The sequence below is a fragment of the Podarcis bocagei genome (genome assembly GCF_964188305.1).
Source record: "Podarcis bocagei genome assembly, chromosome: 8".
NCBI classification, from domain to species: domain Eukaryota; kingdom Metazoa; phylum Chordata; class Lepidosauria; order Squamata; family Lacertidae; genus Podarcis; species Podarcis bocagei.
In genome coordinates, this window is record NC_138133.1 from 5,436,684 (window position 1) to 5,456,416 (window position 19,733).

Consider the following 19,733-nt stretch of genomic DNA (forward strand, 5'->3'; position numbering starts at 1 on the left):
TCCTGTCTATATATTTTTGTGAATATACCCAGGCTGAATAAAATCTTCCAGTTTCCTTAAGCCACCTTTAACCAACTTCTTTGCCACTGATAATAAAGTAAATGTAAAAGTATATATGAATTTATATTTGGTGTACGTGAAGTAAAAAAGGAATCACTTTGGAATATACCTAATTAAAATACAGTCACAACCACATTTAAAAGAAAAAGCTCAATATAAATGCATGATAGAGATCAGGAAGAAAGTATACGGTAACTTACAATAACTTACAAATATATGACAACCTACAATTTAATAAACAGCACCTACCACTGGGTGTTGTTGTTATATCCCCCCTTTTCCCCTGACAGGGACTCAGGGTGACTGACAAGAGTGTTAGAAGGCAAATCCATTTACAGTTGTGTCTTCTTCATTTTCTATTACAGCATCACACCAAAAGTAAAAGAGCCTCATAAAATAAAAAGAGGATGTCTATAGCTCTTGGCTAAAATTTAATCTCGCATTAAAACCGCTCTTCTTGGCTAAATTAACATTCCTTGCAGTGTAATCCTAAACATGTTTGTTCGATAGCAATAACAGAAAGTTCCACCATGTTGGATGGTGCGTACTCCCAGGAAATGTGCATAGGACTATATCCTTAATTGATTCATCTTCCAATGAAAACATCTGTGCCCATTCTCACCAGTTAAATCAGTGAGATCTGGGCTGGATGTCTGAACCTCTGAGGTGGCAGATAAGAGGGGTGTGCATGGCCCCCATGATACACTAAGTATGTATCTTGGCATTGTTGAAAATTCTGATCTGTTTTTGAGTCGTGCTCTGTTCTCTCTGATTCAATCTGTAATTTGGGTTGGAGCCGCTCTGTATAAAACAAGCCTCTCTGTTCCGCCTTCACTATAACAGAAAAATCTAAAAATGGCTACAACTTTCCTTTTTTTGGCCAAGGTGGATGAAATTTACAGGCGCAGGAAACCCCCTCCCGCCCCATGGATCAAGCCTGCCAAATTGCAGAATAGTTCCAGGGGCTGTTTGTGGTGGAAGTAAAAGGGATTCGGTTTCCTCCATAATCCCATTGACGTGTGTGTGTGTGCAGGTGTTTGCCTCTTGCTCTTTCTTACCTTAAAATAATTAAGAGGTGACTGACTGCTGTGCATTTTTGCATGCGTTTTTTAAAAACCTTGCAGCTTTACACCTGCTTTTCCAATGCTTGTTTGTGTTCTCTGACAGGCCTTATAATGTGAGGCTGTCTCCAACAGTGCCTGCAATGTTCTGAAGAACTCTGGAGATTTATTTGCTAAAACCAAGCAACATGGAATTTCCTCCCCCCAACACTACTTTTCTTAAAATCCCCTATTGCTGTACTGTAACAAAAGAAAAAGGAAATTCCTGAGCTCTTTATTGATCTGTAGGCAACAATTTCAGACCCTCCAAGTATTCCTATGTTGTAGGGACAGTCCGGGATTTATAGCAGCCATCCCAGTTTCTGATTTGATCTGGGAATTGATCCTGGAATGTCCTGCTTTTCCTTAGGATGCCCTTATTTTCATTGGAGAAATGTTGGTGGGTATAAAATTCTCTGGGACAAGTGGCATATAAATATTTTAAAATAGTAATAAATAAAAAAATAAGAGAGGTCAGCAGCAAGGCAGTCACGTGTATGTGCTGCAGTAGTGGCTTGGGAGTAAAAGCAGATATGGCTTCTTTCTAATGAAACATGGTATATATTACCATTTTTAATATTTTTATATTAAAAAACAGACAATTATTTTATTGTTTATTTTAATTCAAAACACAACCGAGGTCTAGAGCCTCTATCAACTATCAGCCATCTTATCAATAATGCAAACATCAACTGGGGTAGTTCTTCTTGCCCTGCTGCTTGGGGACGGTACAATTATTAACAAATTACTTCCCTAGTACTGTTGTATTCTTTTTACCACTGTAGTGCATAAGTGCAGGAGGATGCAAAGAATGACTCAATAATATCCTTAAAAACTATTGTCCTGTTGAATCTAGGATAGTGGGATTTGTATTTCTTTTTTATGATTATTTTTTTAAAGGGAAGGAACACTAATTTTCCAGTCAGTCAATGTGGTGTAGTGGTTAGAAAGTTAAGGGCACTGGGAATTGTAGCTTGGGGGGTGGTGGAAACTACAGTTTTTAGAATTCTTTGGGGGAAGTCACATGCTTTAAATGTATGTTGTGTACGTAGCCTTTGTCTAGCAATTTCTGTATTAGCGTTTTGGCTCTCAGTGACCTTACCTGGCAAGATGGAATAGGCTGGGTTGCAAATTATGGGCTGTGTCCCTAGTTTGAGGTTCTAAAATAATTTTGAGTTGGATCCAGTAGGGTTTTTCCAATGTTCTCCGGCTAATTTATTCATGTGTCAACTCTCTGCCTGTCACACACTATGCCTTTGTTGTGTAGAGTGATTGGGGAAAGAGAGAAGGCCGCTGAACATGGTGGTCCCAGAAATAATGCCTATTTGATCTCTTGTGAAGGAATGCAGTTGACTCAGTATCTCAGACCTCTACAGTGTAAACTTCTCAACAGTTTGGTATGCCTTGTGTTAGCAGCATAAAAGTCTTCTAGTGTAAGTAGTTGAAAACGTAACCTGTGGAAGCCACAATACTCTGACTGAGCTCTATTTTGGATAATTGAAATCAACATGTACTCTACCTAATAGTTTGATTCTACAATGATTATTCAAAAGTATTACAACTATATACCAAAAAACACACAAGTTAACTTTGCAAGGAAAAACATCAGAAAATAATAGCAACGAACTACACATATATTTCAGAAGGTAATTATGAAATTAATATAAGAATTGAGGAAAATTCAAAATAAAATACCTGTGAGGCATTTATACCAATTGTCACAAGATGTCGCTACCCACTGAAAATCAAAATACTCTTTTCAGGCAGAGATCAAAGCCCCTCCCAGCAATTCAGAAAGAACAAGAGACTGCAAGAAGCTCAGGGTGATGGCATGGAGACTGCAGCATAACAATTGCCTATTTCCCACCATTTTATGCTGATGCTGGAGAGTGGATTACTTTTTTTCCAAAGCAGGGAGAAAACCTACCGCGACAATGTCTTTGGACCAATGCCCCCTGGTGAAGAGCTGGCTGCTGCAGCTGATTCTAATCCACAGAGTCTGGTTGATGGGAAGTGGCCAGCTCCATTACTCTGTCCTGGAAGAATCCCAGCATGGCACCTTCGTGGGCCGCATTGCCCAGGATCTGGGGCTGCAGGTGGAGGAGCTTATGCCTCGCATGTTCCGGATGATATCCCAAGGCCATGAGGACTACGTAGAGGTAAATGTCCAAAATGGAATTTTATTTGTTAATTCCCGGATAGATCGAGAGGAGATGTGCGCCAAGACCCTTGTATGCATGATTCACCTGGAGGTGATCCTGGATAAACCCTTGAGAGTCTTTCATGTGGAAGTGGAGATCAAGGATATCAATGACAATGCTCCTATATTCCCAGCTGCTGGGCAAACCCTGATTGTTCCTGAATCTAGACTTCCAGGTTCATCCTTCCCACTAGAGGGAGCTTCTGATGACGATATTGGTTCAAACTCTCATCTCAGCTACAAACTCAGTCCCAATGAGTATTTCACCTTGGATGTTCAAAACAATGAGAAGCATGGTGAGTCTTTAGTTCTTGTGTTAAAGAAACCTCTTGATCGAGAATTAACTCACGTATACAATTTATTGCTTACGGCCACTGATGGAGGGAAACCAGAGCAAACTGGCACAGCTCAGTTGCTAATCAGTGTGCTGGATACGAATGATAATGCACCAGTTTTTAATCAGTCTGTGTATCAAGTTAAAGTTTTTGAAAATGCAAAAATAGGAACATTAATAATCTGTCTCAATGCAACAGATCTTGATGAAGGAATTAACAAAGACATTATATATTCAATTCGAAGTGTTAACCCACAGAATTTAGGTGCACTGATTAGTTTAGATTCAAGTAATGGACAAATCACATTAAATGGAGAACTGGATTTTGAAAGCATTAAGTTAGGTGAAATTGGGGTAGAAGCAACAGACAAAGGGACCCCACCAATGAAAGGGCATTGTAAAGTCCTGATTGAGGTCTTGGATGTGAATGACAATGCTCCTGAGATATCAGTCTCATCACTGTCAGTGCCAGTGCCAGAGGACTCTCCACTAGGGACAGTGGTGGCCTTGCTCAGCATTTCTGACAGAGATGTTGGTGCCAATGGACAAGTAAGCTGCTCCTTGTGGCCACCTGGGCTCCCCTTCAAGCTGATGTCCAACTTCAAGAATTATTATTCACTGGTGATAGCTCAGCCTCTGGATCGGGAGAAAGTAGCTGAATATAGACTGTTGGTGATGGCACAAGATCAAGGGGAGCCATTGCTGTCAACCAGCAGCAGTCTGGTTGTGCCCATCAGCGATGTAAATGACAATGCACCTACATTTGCACAACCCTCCTACATGGTCTTTGTGAAGGAGAACAACCCACCGGGTGCTCACATCTTCACTGTGTCTGCCTCAGACCTAGATGTGGCTGAGAATGCTCTGGTTAGCTACTCAATGGATGACAAGCTTTGGCCACTGACAAGCTACATCTCGGTGCACTCAGAGAGTGGGAAGGTCTATGCCTTGCAACCCTTGGACTATGAGGAGCTGAAGCTGCTGGAGTTCCAAGTGAGGGCCAAGGATGCTGGGCTGCCCTCCTTATGTGGCAATGTGACTATTCAGGTCTTTGTGGTGGATGAGAATGATAATGCACCTGCAGTGTCTGAGCCAGAGGAGGCTCCCATCTTGCTGGCAGCCCCACTAGAAGCTGGACATGTAGTGGGAAAGATCCGTGCCTTGGATGCTGACTCAGGCTACAATGCATGGCTACGCTATGAATTGCATGATGCGAAAAGTGGTCCTTGGCGCGTTGGGTTATACAGTGGTGAGATCAGTACAACCCAAGTCCTGGATGAGACAGAAGGTGGCAGCAGCCAGAATCTGCTGATAGTAGTGAAGGATCATGGCAAACCAGTGTTGTCAACCACAGTCACATTCAGTGTATCACTGATATCAAGTGCTCAGGCTGTTCACACTGATACCCGGCTTCCCATGTTGGGAGTGAACTCAGGATCCTTGGCGGACAATTCCAATATCTACCTGATCATTGCCATCTGCTCAGTTTCCACATTGTTTCTGCTGGCAATCATTGTGTATATGGCTCTGCGATGTCAGTGTCAACCCAAGGAGCCCGTGATGTACGGCCCTGGCACAGCCACACTGGTTTGTGCCAGTGAAGTGGGCAGCTGGTCCTATTCAAATCGCCACAGCCATATCCTGGCAGCTCCAGCTGGGGAGGCTGGTGCCAAGAATGACCTCATGGTTTTTACCCCCAACATACCTATCTTTTCAGAGAATGGGGAACTGCAGAATGGAAAGGAGCTGGTCCCAAATATATCTGGGCAGGTGAGATGTAAAGAGAGTTTGCTTTCTTTAATTTTTCTGATGTGTTATCATGTGGAGTCACTAGCAACATAAAAAGTGAATTTTCCCATTGAAATTTTCTTAGAGAATGAGATTCCTGATGGCACACAAAGCGTGTCTTATGGAGGTTATTATGATTATTTTTCGGTAATGACTGGACCTAATAGTCAGAGGTCCCTTTACCTTTACAATTAATTTTAAACAATTTTGCATTTACTTTGTACAACTCTGTTTTAAAGTTTTTTTTCAATACTTGTTTATGGTGCCGCTTAGATAATGTGGGACTTTTTTTGTTTTGCTGAAATGGGAAATTAAATGGTGGGCTTAATTTTTAAATTTATTAATTCATCTCTTGATTCATTATTTTTCATAGCTGATAGATGGCTGAGCTCATTCTTCTGTCATTAACTGCAACCACCTAATAAGGCACCTAAGAATGTTTTTTATCCATTTCTGTGCATTTTTGTTCTATTGATTCCAAGGCAAATGCTGCTCAAAGATTTGTAGACTTCAAAGCTTTACTTCAGATATCACCACTCTGTTTTAATGTCCTCCTTTAATGTCCTTTGTAGCTGTCATAGCCAAGGGAGAACTGCTGTTCGCTGAATGAATGACTTATTGTGAATGAACACACATCCACTGACAAGCTTAAGTCTATATTAATTCATAATTTAGTGTCAATCTAAGACATGGTTTGTTCTATTTGGGGTGTATTTTAAGAAAGGATTAAAATAAGGCAAGATATGGGGAGTGGAGAAGAAGGTGCTTAACTCTTTCCCCCTCCAGTCGCTTTTTCTGTTCCCCACTGCTGCTTTTGGGAGTGGAGAAGTGATAGATGGGGGGAAGCATGCCTTCCCCACTCTGTTTCTTTGCTCAGAATTACCCCCTTAGAGATAACATCCATTAATAGGGTTAAAATACAGGCATACCTCCTTTTATTGTGCTTCACAGATATTGCTCCTTATGAGGATATGGGTGCAGCTGCAGGCAGCCTGGCTGCTTCCAGGGGAAGGAAGCCAACCCCCCCCCCCCAGCCACTGCCCCTCTTCTGGCCTTGGGAGTAGAGCTGTCTAGGGCTGGAGCTGGGTTTCCCCCCTCTTGCCCCTGCAGTTAGGAAGGCCTGGCTTAATAGATGACAATATACTGTAAACATAACTTCAATGTGCACTGGGAAGCAAACAAAAAAAGTGTGTCTTGCTTTATTGTGATATTTGCTTTGTTGTGGTGCTCTAGAACCAAACCTACAATATCTTTGAGCTATGCCTGTACATTTGTTTGTTTTGTATCACCAAAAAAAATTTACTTTTTTTTTTAAATGAAACATGTAGTTAGAATCTTAGAATGAATTTGTATGGACAACTCTGAAAGAATATTCTTTCTTTCTTTGGCAATCACTCGTAGCTGAGTAAGATTGTCTTACCGCCGCTGGAGAAGTTATAAAGACTTGTCTTTTGGTTCCCATTCAGTTTTTTTGTGTGTGTGACCAACATTATATACCATCCCTAAGGTACTCAACTGACACTTCTCAGCTGCTAGTAAATTACTAGCTTTCATCCATCTGGCCAGTTTCTGTTGGCTCACCAGCAATGGCTATTCCTTGACAGAGATAGCCTTGACACAGAAAACCATGCTCTGACAACCATCTGCTTGGATTATTGTAATACTTGGTGTGGTGTTACTCTTGAAGATGGAAACTTCAGCTAGTATGGAATGCAGTTGCCAGGTTGTTAAGTGGGTCAGCCAGCTGTTCCTGAAGGCTGCCAATGGACAACCTGTCTGAAATAAAAGTGTTAGCTGTGATTTATGAAGCCCTAAATTACTGGCAGCCTAAGTACTTGAAAGAATGTCTCTTCCTATATTGCCTTGCCTGGATACTAAGTTTTCTGGAGAGGCCCTTTTCAGTGTCCTGTTGCCAGAAGTTGAATACCATGTGGCAATACCAGAGAAAGCCTATTCAACAGTAGCATCACATCCACTCTAAGGAATGGCAGCTTCTGACTCAGTTTTCGCTTTGATGTCAACTTGAAGCATGGTTCTTTACTCAAGCATTTGAGATTCATTAAGTTGTTCAGTTGAGATTGCAGGAGATTCCATTATGTGATTTTACCATTGATAGTATTTATTGATTTTAACTGCTCGCTAAATATTATTACAGATTTGCTATTTTAAATATAGTTTTATTGTATCCCACCCTGCAATCCATTGTAATGAAGGGTAGGCTATAGTATTAAAATAAATTAATTGAGCTTTATTTCCATAACACAAATTGGGATGCAACAGCCTCTTAGGCATTTGTGAGCCTCTCTGAAGAAATACCAGCAGTTGTTAAACTACAACAAAAAGCGGGGGGAAATGCTTGATAAAAGGTAAAAGGGAACATGCCTCAGAGCAAAGACACACAGATGGAGGGAGCTGTTTGATTTATGATTTGCTAACTGAATATTAAAAATAAAAAGCCACCACTGTTGATTTGCACGTACACTTTGGGGACTGAAGGAGGGGGGTCTTCTGTAAGACCTCTCTAAAGATGTTGGAAGGTTGACTATAATGTGCTTGTAGAATTCTTTGCTTCAGTTGCTAAAATACCTTGGTTGGCCTTGGGTGTTAGCTCTCTTTATTAGGATGTGAGGTGCCATTTGTTGGTTCACCTTAGGCAGCCAAACATTTTGGGCCAGCCCTGGGTGAAATAATGTTGCCAAACTGTGGGTTGGGCCAATAAGAACTGTCAGTTGTTGATCATAATGATACAGCCAGGAAACAGGGAATCGGTTGTAAGCAGCTGATATCGTAATTCGATATTGAGTGAACCATTAGTACACAGTTTGTGGTACTAATTTTGAAGTACAAGGGCTTTCTGAAAAATTATCTGTATGATATAACTGTCTGCTCCTTAAAGGCTATCCTGTTTCACTGAAGGGAGAAGCACAAAAAATCCTGTAGACATGTGCTAGTGAACCAATGGAAGAAGGGTGTTGTTTGTTGAGAGAAATTATCTATAACCTGACAAAATGTGTTACCTCTTAACTGCTAAGACTTATAAGACTTACTAGATCAAACCAAGTCAAGCGTATAAAACTGCTTCATCGCTTGGGTGTATTTCCGTCCTTTTTGTTTTTCCCTTTGATTATCACTAGATTTCAATAGCTGAACTAGACTGGATCAAGAGCATATTTATAATTTGGGTAGGCTCAGTTGCAAATTGTTCATACTTTTCTGCTAGGTTCCTGTGTACAATTTTTGCAGCTTGATTTTGCCTTCACAAATCATCCAAATTTGCCGGGGCATTGTATCTTATCTGTAATCTATGTTTAGAAAATCTATGGTTTCTGACATTTCCACCTTTCTGTCATTTCTTCCCTAATAATATACTTTAAAATATACTGATAATACATTTTAAAATATTCTGATAATATACTTTAAAATATTTGTGTATGCATTGGATAAGAAACTATTTTCATTTCAGCTTCCAATCAGTGGCCTCCTATCAGTGACTAGACATTTGAGCACCTGATTCCTTTTTAAAGGCTTTCTGGGTATTTTCATAAGACCTTTGATTTCCAGCTAGTATTCCACTGGAATTATTGCAGACGGGGGGGGGGGGGATATTACTATTACTCTTGTTAGAAAAAAGAACATAGATTAGATGCTTTGAAGGATCTCTTGCAAAAGTCTTCTCCGTTGATTTTGGTATATACACTATCTTAGCCAAACTAGGTGGTACTGAGTGGCCATTGGCCTTCTCAGCAGCTGATCTAGTTTATTATGGTCAACATCAGATCATTTGATTATACCCATACTATAGAGTGTGTTTAGACCAGGGGTCTGCAACCTTTAAGACAAAAAGAGCCACTTGGACCCGTTTCCGAAGGAAAAAAAAACTGGGAGCCGCAAAACTCGTCATTATAAAAATAACTTTTTGTCACTTTTTTATTATTTCTTTGTTTGACCCCTCAGAATTACTCCTCCTCATAGAAATAAACGTTAAATTAACAAGTTACCTTTTTTTTGTGTGTGTGTTCTTCACTCCCCTTCAAAACAGTGACCAGCGTACATACCCCTTACAATGTAGCGGGCGGGCGGGAAGGTGACATGGAGACGGTGCGTGACTAACGCACGCACCGCCCCCATGCGACGTCACAGCCAGTACAGCGCCTGCCACAGTGGGGAGTGTCGGGGCGCACAATGCGCCTCCTCCCCTCGCTAGTATCCGCCCCGGAGCCGCGGCAAAGGTGTAGAAGAGCCACATGCGGCTCCGGAGCCGCGGGTTGCAGACCCCTGGTTTAGACAGTCATATTCTGATGGTGTTTGTCCAGTTCTGTCTTTGTTTTTTTGCTATACTTTGTAAGCAAAATATGCATCAGCTGACTATTGTGCTCAGTTCCTAAAAGTTGGCTCCAGTAAGGAAAGTGTTTTCAGTGCCATTCACAGGGTTGGTTCATATATAATGCCAACCCATATTTTATATTATTTTATTTTTTGCAAATCATAAGTTAAACTCCAAATTATTACTTTTGTTTGAGGTGTAAAAAACAAACTGATCTTCCCTGACAATCCCTGAATGCTGTTGGAAACTTTATACTGTGAGGATGGAATAACGCCCCAAATCATACTTTGTTAAACCATATGTAATAAGAAACTAATTTGCACAAACTTTAGAAACGAGTTCAGAAACTTCAGCTAGTCAATAATGCCGTTATATGGCTGTTAACCAGGGCCAGTTATTGGCAGCACCCGACCCTAGTGATAGAACTTCTTTACTGGCTGCCAGTATAAAGGTAAAGGTACCCCTGCCCGTACGGGCCAGTCGTGTCCGACTCTAGGGTTGTGCGCCCATCTCACTTAAGAGGCCGGGGACCAGCGCTGTCCGGAGACACTTCCGGGTCACGTGGCCAGCGTGACGAAGCTGCTCTGGTGAGCCAGCACCAGCGCAGCACACGGAAACACCGTTTACCTTCCCGCTATGAAGCGGTACCTATTTATCTACTTGCACTTAAGGGTGCTTTCAAACTGCTAGGTGGGCAGGAGCTGGGACCGAAAGACGGGAGCTCACCCCGCCGCGGGGATTCAAACCGCCGACCATACGATCGGCAAGTCCTAGGCACTGAGGTTTTACCCACAGCACCACCCGCATCCCGGCTGCCAGTATATTTCTGGGCATAATTCAAAAGGCTAGCTGTGCCCTTTAAAGCCCTGATTGGCATGGAGTCAGGTTGTCTGAAGGACTACCTTCTACTGGCTTCTTGAGAGCCAGTGTGGTGTAGTGGTTAAGAGCGGTAGTCACGTAATCTGGGGAACCGGGTTCGATTCCCTGCTCCTCCACATGCAGCTGCTGGGTGACCTTGGGCTAGTCGCACTTCTCTGAAGTCTCTCAGCCTCACTCACCTCACAGAGTGTTTGTTGTGGGGGAGGAAGGGAAAGGAGAATGTTAGCCGCTTTGAGACTCCTGAAGGGGAGTGAAAGGCGGGATATCAAATCCAAACTCTTCTTCTTCTTCTTCTTCTTCTTCTTCTTCCTATATGAAGCTTTCCAGGTTTAAATATTTTGAGAAGAGGCCCTTCTCTACATTCTACCAATATCTGAGGTATGTTTGGCATTGGAAATGAGAAAGGGCACCTCCATGCCTATGCCTAGACTTCAGAAGTGAGGTCTGTTTAGCTACCTCTCTGTTGACCTGTCAGCAAGCAGAGACCTTGTTTGACTGCTCAGGCAATTTGTTTTTCTGCTAATGCTGTTTATAATTTAGTCCACTGTTTCTGTCTGCTCTTGGTTTTATTTGCTTATTTTTATATTTCTTTATAGCGTGTCTATGTTTGTACATGCACAGACAGAAAATGAGAAGGATTGTGTTTGTTTTTTTAATATAAGCAACCACCTGCAATTAAGGAAAGGGAATTCAGGATGCAAGGCAGCATCACATAAGAAGTATATGGTATGAATTTAATTGCATTTGTGCTGTCAAATGTATTGTTACATAACTCACATCAAACTTCACCCCTTGATTAGCAGAGCATTGATTTCATGATCGATTGAGGAACTGCAGAGATAATTGCAATAAAGTAAAAGCAGCAAAAAATAAATAAAAACGAATTGTGTTCTAATTGCCATTGAGTAGCTCTAAAGGATGAATAGTTCCACTGTGATGTCTACACATTGGATCTGTACATGGCTTATCTGATCTTCTAGGTAACAGGATGCATCACAAACGACATCCCTCTGAATTCACCCCACCCTTATAGGTTTATATGATCATCTAGAGATGCATCCAAAATTGTCTGCCCCGGAATCCATCTCCCCACCTCTCTCTCTTTTTTTTAAATAAAATATTTATTAAAGGTTTTAAGCAATTCAAACAATACAACAAACTTAAATAAAAAAAAGACAAAAAGAAAACATAAAAAACATACAAAAGTACAAATAAGAAATACATAAAAAAGCACAAAAAAGAAAATAGTTCATTTTCTTAAGTGTTATTTCCATAACCCTCTTTCATGACTCCCTCACGTCTCCCTTTTCTGTGTTCCTGATTACAACATCATGTTCCGCAATACTTCACCTTCTCTCAAAATTTGTTTTAAATTGTACATTTCAACAATTATGTCTCCAATTTTACCTTTTAGTATCAAATATTTAAATATTTAAGCTTGACATAATATTATTCAAATTTCGTCTTTGTTCTTATAGTTCAGTTATTTTCATACTCCTTTCCACTAGATTACTAATGCCATCATCTCCCCACCTCTCAAAACAAAGTTTTGAGGTTCCAATTTGTCATGACATTGGAGTGGCATTCGTAATCTACTATTCTTTCACAATGGATGTCTACACTTTGTAAAGACTGTTGCAAATGCTTAGTTTGCTCTTGCTGCAGGTATTGTTGTATTTTGCTGTTGTTTTCCAATATGCAAATAATGTGTGCAGGAGATTACGTGCGTTGAAATTACTATCTGTTTTATTATGTAATTATGTACATGATTGCATCAACCCTCATTTTAGTCAATGCAAAGCGTAAGTGCTTATTAACCAGCCCTGAAATTTCATGCAGTGTCCTCTGCCTACCTTTAGAACAGACTCATAGATGGTCCACTGATACAAATGACAATTTTTAACTGGGTGTATAGGCAGGACTGCCAAAATCACTTAGGACCTGCACCTACTTACTGATTTATACTTTAAAATTATTGCAGCATCTTAAAAACTAACACATTTATTGTAGCATAAACCTTAATGGGCTATAGTCCATTTCATCAGGTGCTTCATCAAAAGCTTTTGCCGTAATAAATATGTTAATCTTTAAGGTGTCGTAAGAATATGTATTTGTTTTGCTGCTACAGAATAACATGTAAGCCCCTCTATAAGGACTCCTCTGGTGCAATAGGAGGAAGTAGTGACAGATAGCCATTAAAATAACATCCTAGCCAACTATTTTTTTTAAAGCAATTTTATTGAGTTTTACAATTTTATATTCAATCAGTCAACACAATGTAACATTTGTCATAAAAAAGAAAAGAAATCCCCCCTCCCCGTGACTTCCTCCAACTTCCCTTTCTGGTTCTTTAAATATTTACTATTTCTGCTTAATTGTTATCTTATTTTTATATTCTTAATCCTCTTAACTTCTTATTGTTTTTGTACTGAATTTTCTTTCATGATTATATCCTACAATCGATTTCATTCCATCTTATCCTTTCTTAACCTTTGATCTTATTTGCTTACTTGTAAGTGTTTAATCAAACCCTGCTAGTGAATCCATTTCTTTACGATATTTCTGCAAATACAACATAAAAGCTTCCCAGTCTTCGTTATCATTGTCTCCGATTCTTCCCATAAGTTTCGCCAAGCTTAATCCACAAGCTTGACTTGCCATTCTTCTTTCGTTGGAGTCTAGTTGTCCTTCCATTTCTGGGCTAGGAGAATCTGAACCGCCATTGTAGCATATATAAACAACTTTTTCCGTTCTTTTGGTAATTCATGTCCTATTATACCTAACAAAAATGCTTCTGTTTTTTTTTAACAAAAGTTATTTTGAACATCTTCTTCAATTCATTATAAATCATTTCCCAATAACTTTTTATAACTTTACAATTCCACCACTTATGGTAAAACATTCCTTCTTTCTCTTTACACTTCCAGCACTTATTAGAGCTTGTTCTATAAATTTTTCCAAGTTTAGCAGGAGTTAAATACAATCAATACATCATTTTCATGTACCGGTACTTCTCTTTCAGAGTTGTACATGCAATAAATTTTAAATCAACTTTCCGTAATTTTCCTCAGTCTTTCATTTGTAAGTTGTATCCTAGATTTTGTGCCCATTTAATCATTACACATTTGACTTCTTCCTCTTTGGTTTCCCATTCTAACAATAAATTATACATCTTCTTCAGTAACTTAGTATTATCCTCTACAATTTCTCATTGAAATCTGGATAAAGTATAACTAAACCCTTTCTTTTTATCTTTTATTTTAAAAACCTCATTTACTTGAAAATATTGTAACCAATCATCAACATGTTCTTGGATCTCTTCAAATTCTTTCAATTTTTAGTTTCTCTTCTGTTTCTATTACATCCCAGTCAGCTATTGAGGCTGTGTACCTTGATCCTATACGTGCTTGCTTTGAATAAATTCCTCCAGGTTCACTGGATCTTGCTCTCAAACAAGTAAGTACTCATTTGCAGCCTTTTGAACTATTGTACAGTTAGCATATGATATGACAGAACAGGGAAAGTTTTAATTCACCTTGGATAGCTGAATGCTTTGGGCTAGCCCTGCTCCTGGGCATTTAATTCTTGGAACAGGTTAGCAAAAGTTGGGCACATAATTTACCAAATGTACTGTAGACATCATGAAAGTAGTTTGCCTTAGCTGTACCAGCCAGATAGCTTTGTAAGGACTTTGATATGTGGCTAGAACACCAGAGTGCAATATGTAGACCACAGCATAGTGATTTTTAACGGGGTTGGATAATGAGGCAATATTGACAGCCACAGAATCAGATTGTCATAATGAATTTGTTAGCCTCCAAGGTACTACAATCCTCTGTTGTCACAAGGGGTCTGCTTTCACAGCTCACCCATCACAGAAGGCCTGTTCCTGGGCCCAGGAAAAACCCTGACATCTCTGCTAAGTCTTTACTTTAATTATAATAATTTATTGCTGTTATCCTCAATTGGAATCAATTATATTGCATATAAAATCTCCAGATCCTTTAATTCTGAAGGCTGCATGAGTCAGAGAGAAAGAATGCTAATAAGCATATTCAAACAGCCCAAGGAAAACAATAGGTATTATATTGACAATTTTATTTACAAAGTAAGCAGCATGATGTATAGAGTATCCAACCTAAAGGTTGAAAATGCTGGTGATATTTAGATAGCCTAAGATAGCTGGAGGCTTCCTCACAAAAGGTAGCCCTTCTTCTCCACTTCTGGGAATATACAAATGTCCTCACCCTTCCTACAAAAAGGCCAGGTTACTCCCCTCCTCCCTATGAGTGGTCTGATATTTCCTCCTCTTCCCTTTCCATGACAGCAAATAGGATTTTGAAATAGTTTACCACCACTCCTCTCCTTAAACATTTATATACCAGTAATAAATCCAGACCCAGGAACTCAAAGAGATATATTGCTGCTTTCCACAGAAGGGGTGGGGGCAAGATTTTGTCTCCTGCTTTAGTTTGCTGCCTTGCAAATGTGAGACAATAGTAACACAAAGGAAGAGAAGAGCAACAGGCAGACCAAAAATTCATGCATCTGATTGGCTCAGATTGAAATGTATGCATGCAACTGATGGGGTTGGGAAGGTCATTTATAATCCTACCCAAACCCTGAGAGAATCCTGATTGGCCGGTAGTTTAATCCACTGGGGAAAGTGGTAAAAAAAGAAGGAGGTTCAGAGGGATCTGCTGCCTTCCATAAGGCACTTCTAGTGGAATGTGTTACAGTGGTACCTCAGGTTACAGACGCTTCAGGTTACAGACTCCGCTAACCCAGAAATAGTACCTTGGGTTAAGAACTTTGCTTCAGGATGAGAACAGAAATCGTGTGGCAGCGGCGTGGCAGCAGCACGAGGCCCCATTAGCTAAAGTGGTGCTTCAGGTTAAGAACAGTTTCAGGTTAAGAATAGACCTCCAGAACGAATTAAGTATGTAACCAGAGGTACCATTGTATAGTATTTACAAACCCTTTAAAGTCCCAGCAGATGGATGGAACCATTAGGATGGTTGTGCCTGACTGTGCTGCCCAGAGATGATTAGCCAGCACAGCAGATGGGCAAAAAACAAGCCCAGAGGGTCTCTAAGTGTATTTAATAGGAATGTAAGGAACAGAGGAGGAACTGGGCTATAGCTTTGGTGGGTTTAGAGATTTAGGATAGGCAGTGCCCCAGTTGTGCTATGTGAGGTGCCTCCATTGTTCCCAGTGGTTCTTTGTAGCAAAGTAATAGCTATAATTACTGTACATTACCCACAGCTGTGGTAATGTGTAGTATGGACACAAGCTGCTGTTTGAGAGTGTACAAAGATATCCTAAGAGCTGCTTCAACCACAAAACACATGATGTTAAGATGAAAGCTCTATTAGCTGGGTTTCCTCCTCTAGCCCTCTGGTCCCAGTAGTTCACAGACCAGTTTTCTGTTAACTTCTAGCCATTGCCAGAAGTAAATTTTAAAACACGTTTATTGATTGGGCATCATACCAGCCTTGCAAGGTACAATGAGCCCTCTGTAAAATATGTGAAAAACAGCTGTGTGAGGTGCCCCACTCAAGATGGAGTCAGTCTCTTGAGAGGGTGGTTGCAAACCAGATCCAGGTACTCTTGGAGGAGCCATATTTCCCAGATCCATTTCAGTTGGGATTCAGACCTGGGTTTCATAGGGAAACTTGGTTGCCTTGTACAATGACGTGTGTCATAAAAGAGACAGGGGGAGTGTGACTCTGTTGATATTCCTTGATCTTTTATTTTTTTTAATAATCATATTTATTAAAATTTCCAATAATAACAGGATAGAAAAAATAGGAAAGATAAAGAAAAGAAAGAAAAAGAAAGACCAAATTTAAACCCTTATTTTCATAACCTTCTTTCTGGGACTCCCTCCTTCCCCTCCCGACTGTATTCCCCTTTCCCTACGTTGGTTCCACAAGTTCTCATTCCCAATTTAAACCTAATATGTTGTACCTATTAGCCAATTTAAATTACAATCTTAACATCACTCCTCATCTTTAACAAAATAGAACAAAGATTTTTCCCCCAAGATCTGCCCCGTTTCCTTCCACGAATTCCCCCTTTTTTCCCCAAAACATGTTAAATCAAAATACCAAAGTTATATAGAAAGATAAAAGATAGAAGATAGAAGAAGATTCCAAAAGTTGGTTACATAGCCTTTGGATTCTAGAATTCCCCCTCCCTTCCCCGGTTTGGATTCCCCATGTCCATCAGTCTGTATGTTGTCGGCCTGGAGGTCTCAAGTCCACAGCCAAATTTTCCTCAATCCATCTTGCCGGTTTTCTTTGAATTTGCTTGTTTTGATAATGTTTAATTTCAAAAATCCAGTCTAATAGAGGCCTTTAATTTCCCTTGGTCATTGTTGCTCCTCCCATTGTTCTTTCCGTGGCTTAGTTGGTCCTTTGCTCTTTTGTTTCTTACTTTCTCAGGTTTCTGTCTTGTTCAGCTGCAAAACCATTCTTATTCTGAAATCTAGTATCTCTACAGAGGTTTGTTATTCAGGAACAAAAACTTTCGTCCAGTTCCTACCTTGCTTCAATAGAAAGATTCTATTGTGTTGTCACCTCTGTAGACAAAACAATATTTCAGTTTTGCTACTTTCCCAGGAGCTAAGACCAGTACACATCCCGGAGTAGTTTTCCACATACGCCACTTGTAATGTCCCAAAGCCCCTCTAGGGGGGTTGCAGTAACTTTGTGTCCTCTAATCCAAAAGTCAAGTTGTTGTTTCTCCCCCCCCCGACATTTTGTATCCATATTTATATCCAATTGTAACAAAATTAACCAGCAAAATACTTGTAACACAGTCCTCTTTGTATTCTCAAGATTTGACAGCTACTTTGACAGCTGTCAAACTCTCCATCTCTCTCCGCCAGGTTCTCCGAATCGCCCCGGTTCCCGGGGGGGGGGTTGCCTTTTCCCTCTCACCCTCGACTTTTCTCCTCCAGCACAATTCTTGTAGTATCCCATCGTGGAATTGATATTTTTTGTCAGCAATAAACTTCTGAATCGATCTTGGTTTCTCAGTCCTTGTTTTAGCATGTTTACAATCAGGGAGGGGATTGACTTCCTTTTTAGATCCCCCCCGCTCGTGCCGAATCCGAAAAAAATTCCTTTTTTTCTCCTTTTAAACCCGGTTACCCAATTACTCACGGGTTGTTGTTAAATGTCCGAATTTCCAATGGAAGAAGCCAGCGCTCTCCAACGAATGGCATGCGGTTGCGCTCAGCAGGGGAAGCGATAGACTCACAGTACCACGCCGCTCCCCGGCACCCGATCCGTAGCCTTTAAAAAGGCTCCTTCACGAGTCGGGAGGGCGCTGACGGTACCAGCCGAGTCCCCATGTCCACGGGCTCCGTGCCCGTGGTTTTTGAGGGTCCCCGCGTCGCCGGCGCGGTAGGACCCAGCCCCTGCCGAGCAGACTCCCTCCAGAGCTCGGAGGGAGTCCGCCATTCGGCGATGGCGCCAACCCAGAAGTCGATATTCCTTGATCTTTTAGAGGTTTTCAATATTATTGACCATGGCATCATTCTGACGCGGGTGGCGCTGTGGTCTAAACCACAGAGCATAGGGCTTGCCAATCAGAAGGTTGGCGGTTCAAATCCCCGTGATGGGGTGAGCTCCCGTTGTTCAGTCCCTGCCAACCTAGCAGTTCAAAAGGACATCAAAATGCAAGTAGATAAGTAGGTACTGCTCAGGTAGGAAGGTAAACAGCGTTTCCGTGCGCTGCTCTGGTTCACCAGAAGCGGCTTAGCCATGCTGGCCACATGACCCAGAAGCTGTACGCTGGCTCCCTCGGCCAGTAAAGTGAGGTGAGCACTGCAACCCCAGAGTTGTCTGCGACTGGACTTGATGGTCAGGGGTCCCTTGACCTTTACTTATCATTCTGAGGCGACTGCCTGAGCTGGATATTTGGGGCATTGCATTCCTATGATTCCACTCCTACTTGAATGATAGACTCCAGAAGGAGTGGCAGAGCATATGCTCATGCTGCCCAGGGTGGGTGTGCCCCCGAGGGGGGAGGGGCATGGAGGGTGTCCTCCCAGGTGTGGGATAGCTGCTTGGGTGCACTGAGTGGTGCATGCCCTGCAGCCAGGGGCGGAGTGAGCCACCCAGGGGGGCGGAGCGAGCTGCTGATGGTGGACATTTGGCGCGCTGCCCACCCGCGACTCCCAAGCCTCCCCCAACTGTCAAAACAAAGGGGGAAGACACACAGCTTGCCTCAGTGGCATGGAGTGCCTTTTACCAATTTAGGCCAGTGGCTCAAATACAACCCCATCTGAACAGGGGTAATATAGCTGCAGTAATCTGTTCTCTGGTAAGTACAAGATTGAACTATTGCAATGTGCTCTACATGGAGCTGCCTTTGAAAATGGTTTGGGAGCTTCTATTAGGAAAGAATGTGGCTGCCCGACTATTGACAGCTTCAAGGTGAAGAGATACTATAACACCAAGTCTATTACAACTAGATTTGTTCTAGATTCAGAGCTCAGTTAAAATGCTGGTTTGACCTATAAAGCTCTTTAGGTCTCAGAGTCTCAGTAGCTTCTGGAAGCCACCTTCACTCTTAAATCTTCTGAGGTGGGATACTGTCCTTTGTGAGGTCCACCTAGTCCTTTGTTAACATCTTTTCAGGTAAAAACTTACCTTTTCCTTCAGTATTTCATGGGCTGAGATTATGTTATTTTGCTGCCAATGGTTTATTTTGCTGTTGAGGTATGTGTGTGTCTTTGTATCTATGAATTGCAGTTGATTTGTATGAATCATGCTCCTTCTAGGGTAGTTTGTCCACCTTTGGTCCCCACTCTGCACTCAGCTCTCACCTATGGCTCCTAGAAGCTGTCAGCATGCAACAGTGGGCACACCCCAGGAAATGCTTTCGACTAGCCGGCTAAACCAGGTGAGGGTAGCTAATGGGTCTCAAACTCTCAGTGAGTTAGGACTTCACCTGCATGTGAAGACAGGCTCTGGCAGATTAGAATCATAGAAGAAGGCCAAGGATCAGATTCAAATTACTAACAGACCGAAAGGA

General features: G+C 41.3%; 1 protein-coding gene across 4 annotated transcripts in view; it reads left to right on the top strand.

The window, feature by feature from the left end:
- The window catches only part of LOC308593688 (protocadherin alpha-C2-like), a 189,201-nt gene that overhangs the window by 81,545 nt on the left and 87,923 nt on the right, over nucleotides 1-19,733 (top strand). The window contains exon 1 of one of the 4 annotated variants that reach the window (XM_081206229.1): nucleotides 3,326-5,464. The exons of the other annotated variants lie outside the window; for them this stretch is intronic. Within the exon in view, the coding sequence (XP_081062355.1) occupies nucleotides 3,374-5,464 (2,091 nt within the window). The 5' untranslated portion in view covers nucleotides 3,326-3,373. Of the gene's footprint in view, nucleotides 1-3,325; nucleotides 5,465-19,733 lie in introns of those variants that run through there. 4 annotated transcript variants of the gene reach the window in all.